This window comes from Nannobrachium achirus (genome assembly GCF_963921795.1).
Source record: "Nannobrachium achirus genome assembly, chromosome: 13".
NCBI lineage: Eukaryota > Metazoa > Chordata > Actinopteri > Myctophiformes > Myctophidae > Nannobrachium > Nannobrachium achirus.
In genome coordinates, this window is record NC_137833.1 from 19,941,885 (window position 1) to 19,961,366 (window position 19,482).

A 19,482-nucleotide genomic window follows, 5' to 3' on the forward strand; every position below is an offset into this window, starting at 1 on the left:
CAAAAATGTCATGTTTCTTAATTATAATTTTTTACTTGGAAAAATATGTTTTCATAATGACACCAATAAATAACAACTTAAAGTATACTATGTTAGATCCATCGATCCAAGCTGGAGCACAATCGATTGATTGATCGATCATAACATGTTCTTTAAATGCACACGGCCCACCCGTCTTGGATTGGTGGGCCGCAAAAGCTTTTGAGATTTTCAAGTGGGCCCTTATCGAGAAAATGTTGAGAACCACTGGACTACATGTATAAATCTAAACACCTAGCTACCTTCATGACCTTTTTTTGAAGTGAGTCTGTACATACTGTAGGTAGACACGCATATGTAAAATTTCCGTCATTAAACTTCAGCAATATAATTTATGAAGAAGCCTTAAATTGCTATGTCGGTAGAATGCAAGATTTGTTTTACTTAAAACTGAGGCTCCATTAGAAAGCTAAATTCATTTTTCACTGAGTACTATCCATCTTTAAGTTTGTGCCATTACAGTGAGTATCAGGAAGTGATTTTTGAGTTTGAATTGCACGCTTATGAGTTATGACATGTAATATATTTGTTGCGTAAAATATTGAATGTAATGGCAAGCAATTTCTTTTGACAGTAACACATGAATTGAAAAACTGACAGTTGCATTCAGTGCTTGATGAATTCCATTACTGATTTGAATGGAGAAGTAAATTAATAAAAACAAGTGAAACTCTTGAACCTTGTTGTTAAGTACATTTATTATTATCTGATAAATTGTGCTGTCTGGCTTGCACATCAATATTAGTCTGATAACACCAAGCATACATTTAGCTGTAGCTGGATTTTCAGTAGGTACAGTAGTTCTACACCTATTCAATTAACATGTAATTGCTGTTGAAGTGATATATTCAACTGTATACAAAATTAACCGCACGTCACTGTCTATATTTTCAACAAGAAAAACTCAACCCCTTGAATTTAAAATAAGCATTAAAGTAAACCATCAGGGAGGGGAATACTTTATTTAAAGTGTACTGCAGAAATAGCATTTGTAACTTAACTCCAAAAGCTGCTCGTCAACATTCAACGATCAACAGACAAAGGAAAATTCACGGGCCACAGTGGCTTCAATTCACTTTTACACTGAGTCAATGACAATCATTTACATTTAGTCACGTGAGGTTCAGCAAGTACTTGTCTAGTACAGGAATATATTGCACATATTTAACATAATCAAGTAACATAAGTTGCAACAACCTAATAATCTCAACAAAATATTGTATATTATAGTTTTGATTATTATAATATAATTACAGGTTTCATCTACAACTGTCACTGCTATTTCAAAATGCAGATTTCAGGTGACACCTTTGACTTTTAGCGAATACATTTTTCCAAGTATGAATCAATTAAATGACCTACCTACTTTAGAGTTTGAAGTTTGCAGTACAGTATTTACCCATTGCATTGCAAAGTATTCTGGGCTACTTAATTGAGTTGCTGAATGTGGACAGGTTTAAATAATTTATAAATCATTTCAATAGATCTATCGGTCTACTGGTCCTCAATAATATAATAATGCTCGTACACCAATTGTGTAGGAATTCTTTTCCCATTGAGGGAAGATGTTGGTGTACCTTTCAACACCTGTGGACAATAAACCATGTGTGTGCGAATAGAAACGAATAAAGGTATCAATTTATACTCTGTTGTACAGGTGGTGTCACACTGATGTTCAAGCTCACAACACCTTGTAGATTGGCTAGAAAGCATGTTCTTTCAGCATATCTTTTTGTGTTGATTGCCGTGCTGGTTTGGAAACACTGATTTTTAGATCACATATGATTCAATCTTGCGTGAATGCTCCAGTTAGAGTTGCAGGTCTCCGTGATAGCAGCTCAGCCTTCAGCCCTCTGTCCATGTGTGCCGAGACGGCTCCATCCGGCTTAGTCTTATCATTCTGGATAGAGAATGAAGTGGAATGATGAGATTTTGCAACGGTAAGCATGATATAAAGATTGTTCATCATCAGCTTGTCTTCAACTAAAACAAGAACGGAAGCGACCATCAGTTGCATTTATGTTTAACTACTGACATGATATATAGCTGATCTTTTCATATTTAAATGATTTCTTGTTAGAATTTGTGTTAAATACTCTAGCTCTATATTGCCATAGTAATCATAGCTAAGGAGTGTTTGTTCAGTAACCAAGGTCTCCCCATCCCTTAAACTGAAAATACATTGTTAGGACTGAGAATTTATACAGGCCGCTACAGGATGAAGTAGCCTGTGAAACTGGAAGTGATAAAACAAACAAAGAGCAGACCATATTGGAACTGGAACGTGATAAAATGTAAGCTGATAAAATGGGTTCTCTCTCTCTTACAAACACTCAGTGATTACTATCAGAATATGGAGCTTTAGCTTTCAAACAAAAACGAAACAAAGAAAAAAAAACGTTTTGTTTTATATCCCTTACAGCCACTTTAATTCAAGGACATCTAAAATCATTTCCATACTCACATCATTATTGGACATTGTTTCTTTGGCTTTTGTTCTCTCCTGTAGTTCCAGCTTCACCATAATCAACTCAATCCTGGACATGATGGCTGTTACAGAACTTTCAAGTTGAAGAACCTGCCTGGCCAGCCTTACATGGAATGAAGAGTATCTTCCATTAGCCAGTAATGCAAAGTAAACACTACTTTTTAGTTAATATGCATGGCATTTTTATATGATTATTTATTCGCTAAAATAGTTGTGGATTGCATAGACGTTAGAGGTGCTTTAAATTGCAAACCCATCGTCAGTATTTTATGACTTCTTTTTTTAAACAACCCTTACCCCAATTTAAAATGGATTAGTTAAAGGACAACTTTGGTCTTTTACAACAAGGGTTCATATTTTAGATTGTAATTAGAGAAAAGAAAGTGTCAAACGTGCGATTTTAGTATTTTGATTTCAGTGGGTGGGGGCATGTGTACAACTGGCTAAATATGTATTTTTAGACACAATAAGCTGAGTTCCCAGAAGATCCTTTTTTTTTTTCGCCACTAGGGGAGCCCCCATAAGTCATGGATGGCCCATGAAAGATTGCAGTGCATCTTGGGAATGGGCTTATTGTGTCTAAAAATACATATTTAGCCACTTGCATGCATGCTCCCAACCTGGGGGCATGTATGAAAATCAAAATCATTAAAATCACTAGAACGATAGAAAGTTGAAAACATTTTAACACATCTTTTCTTTTCTTTATTGACTATCTAAAATATGAACCCCTGTTGTAAAAAAAAAAACAAAGTTGTCCATTCAACCCACCTTTGAAACTCCTCCTTCTCAATGAAGGTTTGAGGGGGCATGTTCTTCTGCTCATTGATGGTGACAGTAGATTGGTCCATCAGGTCTTTGCCATAGTCTATTCCAAGTTTGTTGAGCTCGGCACTGAGAGCATCCTGACAGGGAAACGAAAGACTGGTGAAAAACACTTCTCTAAAGCAGTGGTTCTCAACCTTTTCTGGATCAGGGCCCACTTGAAAAAAAGTGTTCGCACTTCGCAGCCCACTTAACGAATGTTATTTATCTCTGTGACCCCAGGCTACACAGTAAAATCCTCAGTGTTCATTTAACTTAGAGTGTACAATGCATGCATATGGACCCTTGCGGGTGCTAGGGCTGTCACGATTATGACATTTTACATGACGATTAATTGTCACTCAAATAATTGCGATTAAAGATTTAATTGTGTTTTTGTTGTTGACAATTACATTTCTGTTTGGCTTTTAGGCTTTGAAGTTGCATATGGTAGATATGACACATAACCTAAATATACAAAGAAATTACTGACATATTTGACAACTTTATACTTAAAAAAGAACATTGATAGTGGAAATAGCCGATCTACAAGCTCACAACATGTCGCAATGCGACGCGTTGTGAGCTTGTAGATCTGCTATTTCCTCTATTTTTTACTTAAAATATATATATATGAAAATGTTTCAACATGGAAACGATTATGAAAAATAATCGCGATTATGTCAAATAATTGCGAGACAGCCCTAGCAGATGCATTTGGTTCCATTTTGCACACACTTTTGAGAGACGTGTGTAGGCCGAGGATCCTACATTGAGAACCAGTGATTTAGTCCACAAACCCTCTTTTCCTCCAGTTCCCGTTTCATCCTCTCTTGCTCCTCGTGGTCCAGAATTTGGTTGCCGTCGCGGTCAAACCGGGCGAAGGCTGCAGAGATTTCGTGATCAGCATGTCCCATTCTAAGACGACATCAGATGGGTGAAGGTTCAGTTTAGATGGCTTAACTTCTGGGTTAACCTACATGTCTATGTGTTTTGTTTTTTCAATGACTCACTCTTTCAGAGTTTCTCTGAAGTCCTTGAATTCAATTTCTCCAGACCCAGAGCGCAGGGCTTTTTGAACATCTGATATCTTCTCCTTTTTAAGTTTCAGCTTCATGAATGTCCTTGAGTAGCTCTTAATACAAAAAAATATGTTTTATTGCTATTGCTATATTATTTGTAGTTGACAAAAAAACATACTAAATACGGTATCATAGTAGATTATGTAGATGTGACTCTACTTTACCTGTTTGATTATGTCTGTAATCTGCAGCTCATCTTTCTGTGATGAGAGCTCCTCCTTAACTTCAGAGTATGTGTCATTTATGATGGCCAGAAACATGTTCTAGGGGACAAGTATGTTACAGGAAAAAAATATATGTACCGTATTATGATTTTTAAAAGAATCACATTTTTCATTGTAAAATGTGCTGTGTATAAGAATAACTTACCAGCAGTACAAAAAAGACAAAGAATACGTAGGTGACAAAGTACATTGGACCAAGAACTCTGTTGGCACGCTCAATGGCATCATAATCAAAGTCGCCGAGAATAATCCTGAACTGTGTGAAGCTACAGAAAGAAAGAAACAGAGCATAACAACTCAACTTCAACTCTTATTAAGTTATTATAGCGCATGCTCGAGCTTAGTCTGCTTAGCCTATTCGTTCTGCTTGATTGCTCAGCTTACAATTTACTATTCAGGCATTTAGCAAACACTCTTAATCCAGAGAGATTTACAATAAACAAGATAATACATCAAGATCAATATTTCAAATGCATAGAAATAGTAATCTAAGAAAAAACGTAGGTAGACCAAGTTAGAGTTCTCAACGGGCCTGAAAATAAAGGCCCGGCCCTAACTGGGATGGCCCGAGGCCCTACCCGGCCTGACTAATTAGCATACATTTTGGGCCCTACCCTACCCTAAATGTCGGTTCGGGTTCGGGTATGGTCGGGTTTGGGCAGAATTTGAGAAAAAAGAAACATATAAATAATGCCAGCTAAATTACATGTATGGTCATTGAGGGTAGGCAAGTGCTACGGTAAGTGCTATGGGCTAAGGTGGAGTCTGAAGAGGTGAGTCTTCAGACTACGGCGGAAGCTAGGGATTGAGTCTGCAGTTCCAATTTGCATCGGGGAGTTTATTCCACATTTTGGGGGCCAGGAGGGCGAAGAGTCTAGGACGAGTGGATCGTTGTCCTGGGGTTTTTAGCGAGGGTTCTGTCAGCTTCCCTGTGCTGATCTGAGTGAACGGGTGGGGTTGTAGGGATCGATCAGGCTTTGAAGGTATGGAGGTATGGCTTACATGCACTTGACAAAGGTACTGAAGGATTCAACTTCTGTTCCAAAGAGGAGATAGCCAAGCTGAGCATAGGCGAAGAATACTATGAAGAACATGATGGCGAATCCCACAATGTCTTTAGCACATCGACCCAAGGTCGAGGACAGTTGGGTCATGGTCTTATTGAAACTGATGTACTTGAAGACCTGCAGTAACAAGAACAAACAGTCAAACAAACAGTGGCACACCCTTTGGTCTATAATAATGATGGTGGTAGTAGTATTTTACCTTTATCCAAGCAAAGAACAAGTTCACTGCATTCATGTTGTTGTACTGCATTTGCCAAAAAGCCAGAAATTCAAAGTCTGCATAGATATCAGGTTGTTGCAGCAGTTTGCCAAGTAACTTGTCCACTTTTATGGTGCGAAAAATATTGAAAACGATCGCTACGATGGCAAGCTGGAAAACAGAATTGTTTTGTTTTTTCACTGTTCACACCAAGGAACTTATACAAAATGTGTATCTGAATAATTATTCATTATCTCACCAGTATGACAACTATGTCCAGTATGTTCCAGATGCTGTTGAAGTAGGACAACTTGTGTATTCGTAGCTCAAGAATCTCCTCCACAGTGTAGTAGAGGATGAAGACACAGAATACCATCTCACAGGCAAGGATGAAATAATCCCAGTAGGTGATGTAGCGAATTAGTCTGACTGTTCGTATCTGGTAGGAAGGGATAGCTCCACCAGTCGCTGGAAATTCAACCAGCAACCTTTGAGGAAAAGGGGGGAAAAACAACATGGAATGTCTATAACCTTTGGATGAAAAGCTATTGTAGAGAAAAGGTGCTTGCTAATTGTGTTCACTACCTGATGACACAAAACATATTGATGTTGGCGTTGTAGGTGGAGAAGTCGATGAAGACCGCTCTGGTTCCACGGTCCAACCACAGGTTGCTCTTCAGGTCGGTCAGTGCGGCAGTGCTCTCCTCCTTAGTTTTGCCCAGGTCCTGATAGAACCCTGCTCCACTGTATGTGGTTAACAATCCCCAGTGAGCAGAACCTTTGATCTCCTTCTCTGTGTGGTATGTCCAGCTGGGGAAGGATGAGATTGTGTAACGATATGTGAACAAACATACTCTACAAAAAGGTCAACTCAAATTCTAGTAAAAACTAAAAGAAACGACGACAACAAAACAAGAGAAACCTAGAGGTGTACATAGTTGAGCCACATGGCTCATTAGCAGCTGACCTCAGTGTTCCTGATATTTGTCCAACAAATTATGGTGTTGGATATTGAGTTTGAGATGTAATATATGAAGTGCATGGACTTGTGCTGTCGATTTGAGGATGATACAGTGGATCAAGTCATTGTGTACACTGTACAGAGTGAAAAACTGTACAGTATGTTTATACAGTATACAGTATGATCAGTCTTGTTGCTTTGTTTGGATCTCTGTTTAATGTTATAGCGCACCCACAGCAATCTGCTAATGAGCTTATTAAAAAAACAGGGTTAGGTCAAAAGACAACATGTGCAGCTTACGCAGTGCCATTGATGAGACCAAAGTTAACATCGTTCTCTTTCTTCTCGTTGTAGACGTCAAAACATCCTGTGATTTCATCTTGGAAGTCGCCGTGGACCTTGCAGGAGTTGTTCTTTATCTTGATCTGCCTCATCCGGGGGACGCCCAGCAGCATGTTCTCATAGTAGATGAAGGACTGGTCTCCGCTGTCCAGAGACTGGTTGTTGTACCACTTGGTCCAGTAGAGGCCATCCAGCAGTGGGCCCTGGGAATACTGTTCAGATTCAGATACGGGATGGGTAGAAATGAGCGAAAATAGAGGTAGGAAAGAAATTATGAATCAGTGCAGTTCGTGCAGTGGTGGAAAAACTACTACAACGAAAAGCATCAATACTGTATTGTAGAAATACTCTTTTGCATGTCCGGTATTCAAAATGTACTTGAGTAAGTACAAAAGTATTGGCTTCAAAATGAACTTAAAGTACCAAAAGTAAAAGTACTCATTAGGCAGAATGTCCCTTTTCAAGTTTTCAAATGTATAAAGCAGATCTGCAAGCTCACAATGCGTTGCATCATGACACACTGTGAGCTTGTAGATCAGCTATTTTCAAATGGGCGAAATGTATACAGAGCTCAAGTGGTTAATTTTTGTTTTGCAATAATAATCAAAATCTTATACTCAAGTAAAGTACAAATACCTCAATTGTACTTATGTACTTAGTTACTTTACACCACTGGAAATGATTAGGAATAGAGGTAGGAATGAAATTATGAATCAATGCATCTTGTGATCTTGTGATCTATACATATCTTGCAAACAACCATGTCTGTGTTTATTTGTTCACAGAGCTTGATTCTTCATTGGAGAATATAGAGACTACTCACAGTCCAGAAGTCGGCCATGGTGCTAATGGACTGAAACTTAACCCCACTTTCACCGGCTGTGTTCACAAACAGGTCTGTCATGGCTTTAGTGTAATAGTAGGTGCTTGAGCTTGTCATTCCGTATGTCACTGAAAGACAACATGATCACATTGTTATGGTTAACCGCTTGTTCACGTCAGCCTTTGCTCAAGGCTCAGCTTGAAATGTTGCTGCATTCGGCCGGAGATAAGGCAACTCAGAAACAGACACGCAAGGCCTCATTCAAGGTTTGTTCTTTGGCCGTGCTCATGTCACAGCAGTCAAATACACCCAGATCAGAGGCGGTGATTTGTTTGAAGAGAGAGCACATTGGCTGACGCAAATGGCCTCGTCAAACAATGTAAATCCCAACCCAGACAAAGGAACAATGGCTCAGCCGCAATGCTCTTATCAGTGAAAGGCAAGAGAGCAGTGTGATCTGTTCCTTTCACTCATAATGTTTAGCAGGACAGTGCCATTTAGTCAAAAACGGGATGGGGAGATAATTTATGTGGCCTCCAAGCAGGGAGAAGCAGCTGATGACAAATCAACATTTCAAACAGGCTCATGTAGGCTACTGTAACATCCTAACAAAACATAGGATCAGCTTAACAAAACAAGGACTTTTTAGAATGCAATATTATGGAAACTGAGAATGAAACGTTTAATATCACTTACAAATTTGATTGCATTTTTTTTTCTTCAGATATATTTTTGGGGCTTTTATGCCTTTATTGATAAGACAGTAGACTGACAGGAAATGGGGGGAGAGATGGGGAGTGACATGCGGCAAAGGTCGCCCGGATCAGGAATCGAACCGGTGACGCCGTCAGGCATCAATGCCAATGTGGCAATGCCTATGTGGTATGCACCCAGCCCAGTAGGCCAGTGGGCACCCCTAGATTACATTTTATCTGCATTAGATTCACCTTTTTATGTTTTCTTTCTATCTTTTATTATTGTTTTTCAAGCTATTCGGGGACTATTTTTCATTGTGTCCTTGTACATTCATGTGTACATTTAAGCTATTGAGATGCCTTACAGTAAGACAGTTTTCCCATAGATAAACCATGTGAACCAAATTCATGCCCACATATCTTATCAAGAAAGAATGGACAATCGGATAGTAGTTGACCACTTAAACCCTATAATTCTTTGATCCCAGGGATCTGTACTACTAGGTCCTCAACCTTTTTCTTTCTACACAAAAATAGCCGATCTACAAGCTGAAGCTATACACGTGCACAGTGCATCGCAAAGTGACACATTCATTTGTGAGCTTGTATATCTTCTAATTCCCTCGAATGTTCGCCTATGACGACATGCCCAGACTATGGATGCTATGGTTCATGTGGCTAAAAACCGACAAATCTGGTACGCAGTACAATTTAAAACAAATTCCAATAATCATTGGAAAATGGCATTCAACCCAGATTGGTAGCATAATTTTGCAGTGTAGAAACACCAGCCTTAATCCTCACATCTTTTGAGCATAACTAAACTTTCATCATTAAAAAAACACACATTGTTCACTTCCACACACCTGCTAGCTAACATTGCGTTGTGTGTGTAACCATGAGAGCATTACGGTCCATATAATCATAAGAATTGTATTTGTAGTGTAGTCTTATTAAAGACAAATCTCAAAGTGCTACAGAGGTATAATGTTTTATGTACATCTCTTTTATATACGTCTCTCCATTGTATTCCCTAAATGGACTCCTAAAGCATGTTGTGTGCATCTACATTCAGACATTGACAGAGTAACTGATGTTATACTTACAGAGACATATATCCACAAGGAACACCAGATAGACCAGTAGCTCTCTTAGTGTGGTCCTGACGAACAGCTCCCTGTTGTCAGAGGTGTTCTCAGTCAATGTTGTGCCCCATAATCCTACACAACATTGATGAAAGACAAGGAATCCAAGTGTTAGATCATTCTAGTCTTTATGCTCCCCTAGGGCAGTGTTTCTCAAATGGGGGTACATGCACCCCTATTTGGGGGTACATGGGTGTACGTGTACCCCCATTTGAGGGTACAGTATATGCCCATATAATATAAAAATGCCCCTGTACCCCCATTAATAAATAAAACATTGACAAACACAAATGTTACTGAAAAGAAACACACAACACATACTGGTATATGCACATTATTGATATTAATATAAACTAATTGCAACTCGTTCAGCCCATTTCTAACTGTCAATAAACACACATGCTCACACTGTATGTATAAACATTTCCCATTAAAACATTGGTAAACCATGCGAAATATAACTGACATGCCAAGAAAGGATTTTGTGTGTAAACACTCAGGTAGTGGTGACAGGGCACAATTACCTCTGATCGGATTTAGGCACAGGTGAATACGTAAACGAGAAAAAAACGTTCTTTCGTCATTGAAAAAAAATTGACAGGTATTTAATGAAGATTGGATTAGGTCTAATCCATGTTATTGAACCTGGTCCCATAAATGATAGAAGAAGAAAAGAAAGAAAAAAATGTACTGTAAACTGTAACAGAACAGTTCCTACCTTTGATAAAAGAACAGCAACCTGCACGTTTCTTTAACAGGCTTACGTCCAGGGATGCTGCCGGCTCCTCAGGAAAAGGGCTGGGGCTGTCCAGTTTGGACATGCTGTCCATGGAGCCAGGGAAGAGGGGCTGTGGGTTGTAGATGGTGCTGACAGCCCGGGGTATGGGTGATGGAGAACCACAGAAGCCCTGGTTCACCCAGGCTCCATTACTCACTCTCTCCAGCTCACACTCTACCTGGCCGGTGAAGTGGCTCTCAGCCCGGTTGTTCAAGCACTTCATGTTGTGGTGAGTCACCTGGACGTCTCTCTCTGTGTGTGGGAACTGGGACCGTTGTTGTTTCAAAGTAAAGAGGACCAGATGAGGCTGAGCCGTTTTCAACACCTGTTGGTGTAAGACGACATAAAGAAACGATGACATAAGGGGGGAGGAGCCAGCAGTCCGCTGCTGAGCACTGTGGTCCACTGCTCATTTGGATGTTGTAAGACCAATGCTACTTAGGCTGACATTGAGTGTAAATGTTACGCTCTCAAGAGTGTGTGTGTGTGTGTGTGTGTGTGTGTGTGTGTGTGTGTGTGTGTGTGTGTGTGTGTGTGTGTGTGTGTGTGTGTGTGTGTGTGTGTGTGTGTGTGTGTGAGAGAGAGAGAGAGAGAGAGAGAGAGAGAGAGACACACCACAAACATGACTTTGCACAAGGAAAAGAAAAATATGCCTAAAAGAGGGACACCAGGGTTATTGTGTGATATTTGATAAGTACAACTTTGATATTGGTCAATCTACAACAGGCAGTATAGTGAAACTCATTATTCATGAACCTTCTGTAGTGGACACCTTGTTCCTATCTTACAAACCTAGCAAAGTAATGACACAACACAACAAGTAGATCTCTAGATTGTCTCGATAGTTTTATTTTATTTGAAAATGTACCATTTACTTACTGGTGGTGGAATCTTTGGGTTAGGACAGCATTCAGGCACAACATTTAAAATGTGACGATGAAGTTTTGCAAGTTAAAGCAACCTTTTTAAATGTTTTGTTATTTTGTCAGTTCAGTTTATTGTCTACAATGTCATCCAATCTGTAATTGTAGAGTATACGATACAATATACCTTATAAGTTTGGGGTGGTTGTGTTTGGCCTCCCCGCTCTTTTATTGAGACATTTAGATCCTGTGTCTGGTTAACACAACTTGTACTGCTTGAAGGACAAAATTCAATTTCTCCTGTGAGCAATCAGGCAGGTTCTATTAGCTCTGGACATATAATTACCATAAGTAATTCTGGACATAAGTACATCTCATTATAATTTACTTTGGAGACTCAATTACACACATCTACTGCTGTCATTAGGAGCGTTTTCAATCACAGAGTAAAAGCCTCAATGTTAAAGGCCCTTTCCCACTGGGCGCGATAACGATAAAATATATCGTTTTCAATTTCAAAGTGGATTGTAGCGTCCACACCACATCGATAAAGCCGCCGTAATTGATGTAAACGCAGACGCATCGTAATTGGCGCAGTAGGAAAGGGCCTTACCTCTGGAGCGTACAATTGTGACCAAAAGGACCCATAAAGGCCAGTAGGAGATGCATTGGTGTGGAGTGTGGACTGGCCTAAAAACGGTTTTGTTGCAAGGAGTTGCATTGGTGTGAACTAGCCTTAAGGGTCTCATAAGGTCCCGTAAGGGTTCCTTTTGTGTACCATGCAGTGGGGCTACAGCCAAAGACACTAAATGATTTCAGGTCAAATATATTTTCCTTGCCGATTGTTGACTCTCTCTGGTTTCAACTCAAAAGCTGTGCGATAGCCTGCTGCTCGCCATCTCATTAGCATGAATCTTTTGACTCCATCATCTGTTATGCATTTTACATTTTTAACATGCCAACTGTCAAAAACATATTAGGCATTCAGACAATCAACATTTTAATTGCTCTGACCATCTGTATTGTTTGCCACTTTGCACTTGTCACGCACACACGAGCGAGCACCTAAGCACACACGCCACACGCAGGCGCGCGCGCACACACTCACACGCGCACACACACACGCACGCACGCACACACACACACACACACACACACACACACACACACACACACACACACACACACACACACACACACACACACACACACACACACACACACACACATTCTCTCTGTTTTACTTTTTTAATTCTCAAAGAAATAACCATAGACAACCTGAACTGATAGTTCAAAATATTTTTTGTTTTGTTTTGTTTTTCAATGACTGGAAGCTAACAGATCAAAAGACTACTTACAGTTCAAACTACTAGCTAACTACCCACCTAATCAAATCAATTATAACTTAATGGGATGTGTATAAAGCAATGGCAGTTGGACAATGCAGTGAATGCATTGATATGTATATAATACTATATACTACAGAGTTTGGGTGCAGCCATGGATGTTCATGCTTGAGCAGCTCTGAACAGGCTGATTACACACAGCCATTACACAACAATAGACTTTTAATTCGTTGCTGTCGGGTGGAAACCTTGTATGGTCCAAAACCGATACTTTTTAATTAGTGTTTTACAAATATATAAAAATTGTGAAAATAGCCGACCTACAAGCGTCTTGTGATGTGACACTTCGTACTTGTAGATCTGCCATTTTCACTTCTTTTGTGCGACTTGTGTGATGAACTAAGGCATTCATTTACGATAAAGTCGGAATAGGTCGATACAAGGTTTCTGCAGCAACGCTAGGGACTGCTCTTTATAAATTAGCGGTGGCTTGTGCCACGACAGCAACGGTTTCCTTTATTTTGTCCACTTAAGCCCCATATATGACAAATAGCAGGGAACATAGCAGATCTACAAGCTCACAATGCACACACACACACACACACACACACACACACACACACACACACACACACACACACACACACACACACACACACACACACACACACATATATATAATTATATTATTATGTGTAGTATACCGTATAATAGGCCTATCGTTATATTATTATATGTATGTACTATACTCTCATCAAAAAATGCCATATAATGTCTCCAAAAGAAATAAATACAATTATATATTTTTTACCATGAAAATAATCTAATGATGTCAAAAACAGCATAGGGCTCATACATTCTCAGTCATTAAAAAAATAATAATCACCAAACTGCATATCATGAACAAAATCTGCAATACTTTATTAAACAAAAACTTTTTTTTTAAGTACTACTGTATGTCTTATAAATACTGTCTTTAAAAAACCTCGCCTGTTATGTCATCAAAGAGTCAGGCGTTATCATGTAAAACAAAAACTAGGAACAAAAAGGCTGTGGGGTCACAGAAAGGTTTTGTGCTTATATTTTGGTCCCCTGTTGACGTAATAGAGCCTTATCTCCCAACACAGGAGGGATGGACAAAAGGGTGCTTTTATCCCCTCACAGTGCAGGATGAGGCTGTGCATGGGCCGTCACCTGCCAGCACTAAAGGCTATCGCTGCGGTCAGGAAGAAACCTTGTATTTCCACAAGCAGATTAATACATTACGAGTTGTGAGCTTGTAGGTCGTCTACACATTATTGTGTATCATTATTTTATACTTTAACTATTGAAAAATAGCAGATATACAAGCCGGTGCCGCGCTGCGAGCTTGTAGATCTGCTATTTTTGAAAACCCGATCATGAAAAACCCGATTCTATAAGTGTCTTTTGAATCCTTCTAAGGTTTTGAAAAACCTATGTTTCCATGTCAGCAATCTGGCCAGCCATCGTCAAAGAAAAGGTCCTTTTCACTTAACTGGAGCTCAGTTAGTCTGTTCTTGAGAGACTACTATGTCAGTGGTTCTCAAACCTTTTCATGTGAAGGACCCCCAAAATTATATTTATTTGGCCACGGACCCCCCATCTCAAAATATTTAGTTCCAGGGACCCCCCAGAAGCAAAATTTGAGTTACAAACGTTCGCTTTGAAAATGAAATACACATATTCAAAGATTTGCACACATTTTCACGACTTTTTCAAAAATAGTAGATCTACAAGCTCGCAGCGCGGCACTCGGTGCCGCGCTGTGAGCTTGTATATCTGCTATTTGTCACTGGTTAAAGCATTCAATAATTCTAGGCCTAAATGGGTTAATAATAAAAAAGGAACATACAAGGTTTTCCACCCAACATCAACGATATGTTGTGTAACCCTCATCCTCCATTCAACGCCTTTGTTTTCACAGCTTTTTAAGCACATGAACCCTGTAGCCCCCTATTCTGGGCATGTCGTAACAGGTGAACGTTCAGCTAAAATAGGTGAACATTTGGCGAAAAACAGTACATCTACAATTTGTGGTGGAGCGGGCCTAGAGGAGTGAGCCCTGGGGGACTCTGCTCAAAAGTATAGGTTTTTATTGGTTAGAGCAGTGGTTCTCAACCTTTTCAAAATACTCATATTTGAACTGGGGACCGGGACCCCCCACCCTGACGAGCACTACTTGGAGTTGGAAGAGTGGAGGCATTACATTTTGTTTAACACGTCCTATTGTGAAAATAGCCGATCTACATGCTCACAACGCCTCGCGTTGCGAGGCGTTGTGAGCATGTACGGTAGATCTGCTATTTTCACAATTTCTGCCTCTAATATTTTGACAATTTGGCCAATGTTTAATTTTTCATTATAGAATATTAAAAAAAAGGTCTAATTAGTCCTTAAATTGTCACTTTAGAACTGTGCAGATGCCCTCTCTATACACTTTATGTTGGTTTGTTTACTGTTGGGTGAGAAAACAATGTTGCACATTAAGCTAATCATCTGGGGACTCCTCAAAATAATTTGGAGACCCCCCTTGGGGTCCAGACCCACAGGTTGAGAACCGGTGGGTTAGAGGAAAGATGTTCTAATTAGTGATCCCTTCACAGTAAAGTCCTCAGGGTTAATTTTCACCTTTCACTTTCATTTGGTTACCTTAGTTTAAATGAACACTGTGGAGTTAAGCTTTTGTGTTCTTCCATAAGGCTGTGTTATGAAACCACAGGTTTGGGCCACTCACTATACGTGGCCCTCACACCTACGTGGCACTGCAGATCCGACCAATATGTCTGAGTCATAGCTCAGGGGGGCTTTGTTAGAGTGCCCGATATACCTGTCTGTGTGTGTCCCTTTGTGCCCATACATGGACGTGTCCGTTTCTGTCTGTCTACCTGTGACGTCTGCCTTAAGCCAATTTTAATATAAGATGTAATACATGCTGTTCTGTACATGTATTCAGTGAATGCTATCAGTATCGGCAAATGCACTTATGAAGGATTACTGATGATCGAGGGTGGGGCCATGATATTGTTTAGGGTTTTAATTAAAAGGCCCCAATTTTGTGATAAAGAAAAAAAAAGGTTAACTTTGTTAATGCTGATTTGTTGACAAACTTGACCCAAATCACATGAATTATGTAACCCTAACCCCGTACAAATGAGGAAGATATAGCATATAATTATTCTACTTCAATGGTAATACATTATTGATTGAAAATTAACATTGGTTTCAGGATTTATTGATTAGAGGAGGCAGATTTGCCATTGAGGACGAACCCAATCTTTCTTTTCCATAAAAATACTTTTATTTTAGGTAAACAATTAAACAAAATAGATGTCTGCATGTAACAAAAAGATATTCTTTTACAAAAACACATGTCATGGCTATGGCTAGCCTATACACAAAATAGATATTGTCAGTTATTACATCTAACAATGCTTCTGTTGTAAAAGTGACAATGATTTACCCAGCATCCAATGAAAATTGCACTTTTAGGGCCATATCAAAATGTTTGATTCAAATACATCATAGCCTATGTTTATAGTACAAGCTAATGGTCATACTAACCACACAGTGTACATATTATATCATACTGAAACAGTCAATTTCCCATTTCTATAATTGAACAAAACCTGCTCAATATGGGTTTACAAGCCAAAAACAAAAGGCAAAATAAAGTTTCAAAATGACATAGAAACACTTTTCAATGTCATCAATAAACTAGATAAATTATACAAATAAATGTAATACAAATGTATTTACTTAGTCCTGTGTTATTAAGCAAGCACAGTATCATTTTCATATTGTCATTCACATGACATGTCTTGACTAGCAGTTGGTCACAGCAGTATACGTTGGGACCGAATGGCCCTCATACTGATATGGGAAGGAGGAGTGCGTGTACTCCTGCTCCATGGAAGAGTCGTACCTCATGAGGCAAGGATAGTTGTCAGGCACACAGTCAGGCACACAGTCAAACTGCAGGTCCAGCCACTGCCTGTGGGGAGTGTTACGCTTCCTCGAATCTGTCAAGATCCGATTGAGGGCCATGATGTAGCTGAGGGCCATCTGCAAGGTCTCGTACTTGGACAGCTTCTTGTCCTCTCCCCACTGGGGGACCACTTTGCGGAGGCAGTCAAAGGCTGTGTTTAACCCCTGCATCCTCTTCCTCTCGCGGGCGTTGGCGGCCATCCTTCGCCGCGTGACAGTCTCATATTTCTCTGGACTCTTGGTGGAGTCGGCCTCCGAAGACTCAGAGCCAGAGTCGCTGCAACTTGGTCGGCGGCACTTCATGCTTTTTGTCAAAAAATATATAGCTCCAGTGGTGAGTGGTGAGAGAAAAGCTTTGGCTGATAAGTTTGATAAGTTCAACCTCAGGACTGTTAATTAGCCTCAGGATTCTTCTGAGCTCTTGTCCATAAGAAAGCCTCGCTGGTGTCCAAACAGCTTATTGTTGGATGTTAGTCCAGTATAGTGGATGTCCTGCGCATCAGAAGGGTCCAAGTGGGTTCTGATTTCAGACATGCTGGGGGAGCGGCTTTTATAAGATACCGCAGATGAACAGGTGGTAGCAGGTGGGGTCCCCCTCCCCAAACCCATCTCCATCCCTCAACACTGCGTGCAGAGAAACACACCCATGCAGACTCACAAACACCCACTCAGCACACACACACACACACACACACACACACACACACACACACACACACACACACACACACACACACACACACACACACACAAACAAAACCTTAATGAAATTCCAATTATCTTGGACTGGTCTATATGGTGATGGCTTCACCCAGAGCCATGTGTTGCAAACACCAGAACTCTACCATCTGGCTAGCAGCACAACTTACTGCTGTTGACCACGTTTCTGACCATGTGTAAAGCTAGGCTAATCCATCATTACTGGCTCTGATTACAGTGTTGCACCATTGTTTCAATATTGAGTAAATAAAACCTGAATTATCACTAGAGATGAATCGGCTGAGTTAAACAACTATTTAATTAAATATATCATAATGTCCCACAATTTTATTTTTAATATACTTTTCTCATAATAGTCTATACCTCACTTTGATATCGAACCATGTCATTAAATGTTTTCATTAAAAACGTGCACATGTTGGATAAACGTTTTGGCCAAAATGCTGTCATCTTATGTTGTATCTCACTATTTTCCATGCACTGCATCCTCTAAAATAAAACTACTTCGTAGGCAAAAAGTCCTATGTGTGAATAATGAATTTAATGAGATTAAAACATAAAAGAATGTAAAGAAAATGTAATCGCGTTTTATAGTAGTAGTATAGTCTTTATCATTTCATAATGAAACTAGATTTGTTAACAATTCTGACCTCAAATCTGCTTGAGTAAGGTTTTGATAAGTTACACTTGTCATGGAGAAGACTGACCCCTTTCACTTCCCATCCTGCTACTGTCCTGCTACTATAATAATAATGATAATCTGAGATTAGCCCGAGGCAACAGAAGTGTAAGTGTGGCCCCTAGCCTGGGGGATTTTAACAGCACATCAGCTTTCTTTCGATGGAAGGGATTAGATTAGTGGTTTAAAACAATATGGAACAAGATGTTACACATACTTCTATATCCTTTGAGATCCCAGAAAACATTTTTTTAATACAAAAGCACCTTTCCAATCACTTTAACTTGTAGGTTACAAATGTGGCCACGTTAGACATTGTGTGTCAGTGCTGTGTTCTTAATTAATCACAGTATGTGGTATGCATTAGTGTTCCGTGCATTCTGGGGACCACATGTGAAATGAATAATTGATTTGTCAAGTGGTCCGAGGAAATGAGATAGACAGAATAACTTGTCTGTCTGTCATCAAGAGGATGAAAGCATATATGGAGGAGGCATGCACACACACACACACACACACACACACACACACACACACACACACACACACACACACACACACACACACACACACACACACACACAATAACTCTTCCTTACTATAAAGCACCCATAGACCAACATAGAAAGCATTAATATAACACACATACTCCATAACAAGTCTCAATCATGTCTAGATCTAATCAAAATCTGCACAGAATTCTAACTATGGGAATAATGAAATGTCATCCTATAGCAGTGGTAGAAAGTAAAGTGCAATTTTGAGGTACTTAACAATTGACAAATGTTGAAACAATTATAGGCCTATAAGAAGAAAAATACCTAAGACTACCCCAATAAAACACTGGAGCACACAACTGAACATTTTATTATTTTGCAGGGGTGACTGCGTTGAAACAATATGCATGTATATTCTGATGTTAATACTTATACATTTACACATTTGGAATACGGCTATTTCTATGTTGTGGTACTTTTGCCACCACTGTCCTATAGGCAGAGGAAGATGTGAGCTTTTTCCTCTGCGTACCGTATTTTCTGGTGTCTGTAACATAACATGTTGGTTGAGGAGTGTAACTCGGCATCGCTGTGACAAATGACACACTAAAAGCTTGGGGTCACAGAAGCATACTGAATGATTAATCACTATTAGAAGCCACAGGATAATGTCTGTTCCTTATATTGGGTCATGGTCACAAACTGGTGCTGTCTGGTCATTTCAG

The 19,482-nt window shown here is 39.6% G+C and overlaps 2 protein-coding genes across 2 annotated transcripts; both read right to left on the bottom strand.

Annotated features, from left to right (window-relative positions):
• Positions 1–1,825: 1,825 nt before the first annotated feature.
• On the bottom strand, positions 1,826–10,870 carry pkd2l1 (polycystic kidney disease 2-like 1; the record flags this gene model as incomplete). The annotated part of the gene is made up of 15 exons (XM_080740616.1): positions 1,826–1,939; positions 2,504–2,630; positions 3,299–3,432; positions 4,132–4,249; positions 4,345–4,466; positions 4,578–4,676; positions 4,783–4,903; positions 5,640–5,821; positions 5,904–6,074; positions 6,163–6,391; positions 6,489–6,713; positions 7,165–7,418; positions 8,030–8,157; positions 9,831–9,944; positions 10,588–10,870. 15 exons carry the CDS (start codon positions 10,868–10,870, stop codon positions 1,826–1,828), a joined length of 2,421 nt encoding a protein of 806 aa, XP_080596742.1.
• Positions 10,871–16,699: 5,829 nt separating this feature from the next.
• On the bottom strand, positions 16,700–17,164 carry atoh7 (atonal bHLH transcription factor 7; the record flags this gene model as incomplete). Its single annotated transcript, XM_080740617.1, has 1 exon — positions 16,700–17,164. One exon carries the CDS (start codon positions 17,162–17,164, stop codon positions 16,700–16,702), a length of 465 nt encoding a protein of 154 aa, XP_080596743.1.
• Positions 17,165–19,482: the final 2,318 nt, after the last annotated feature.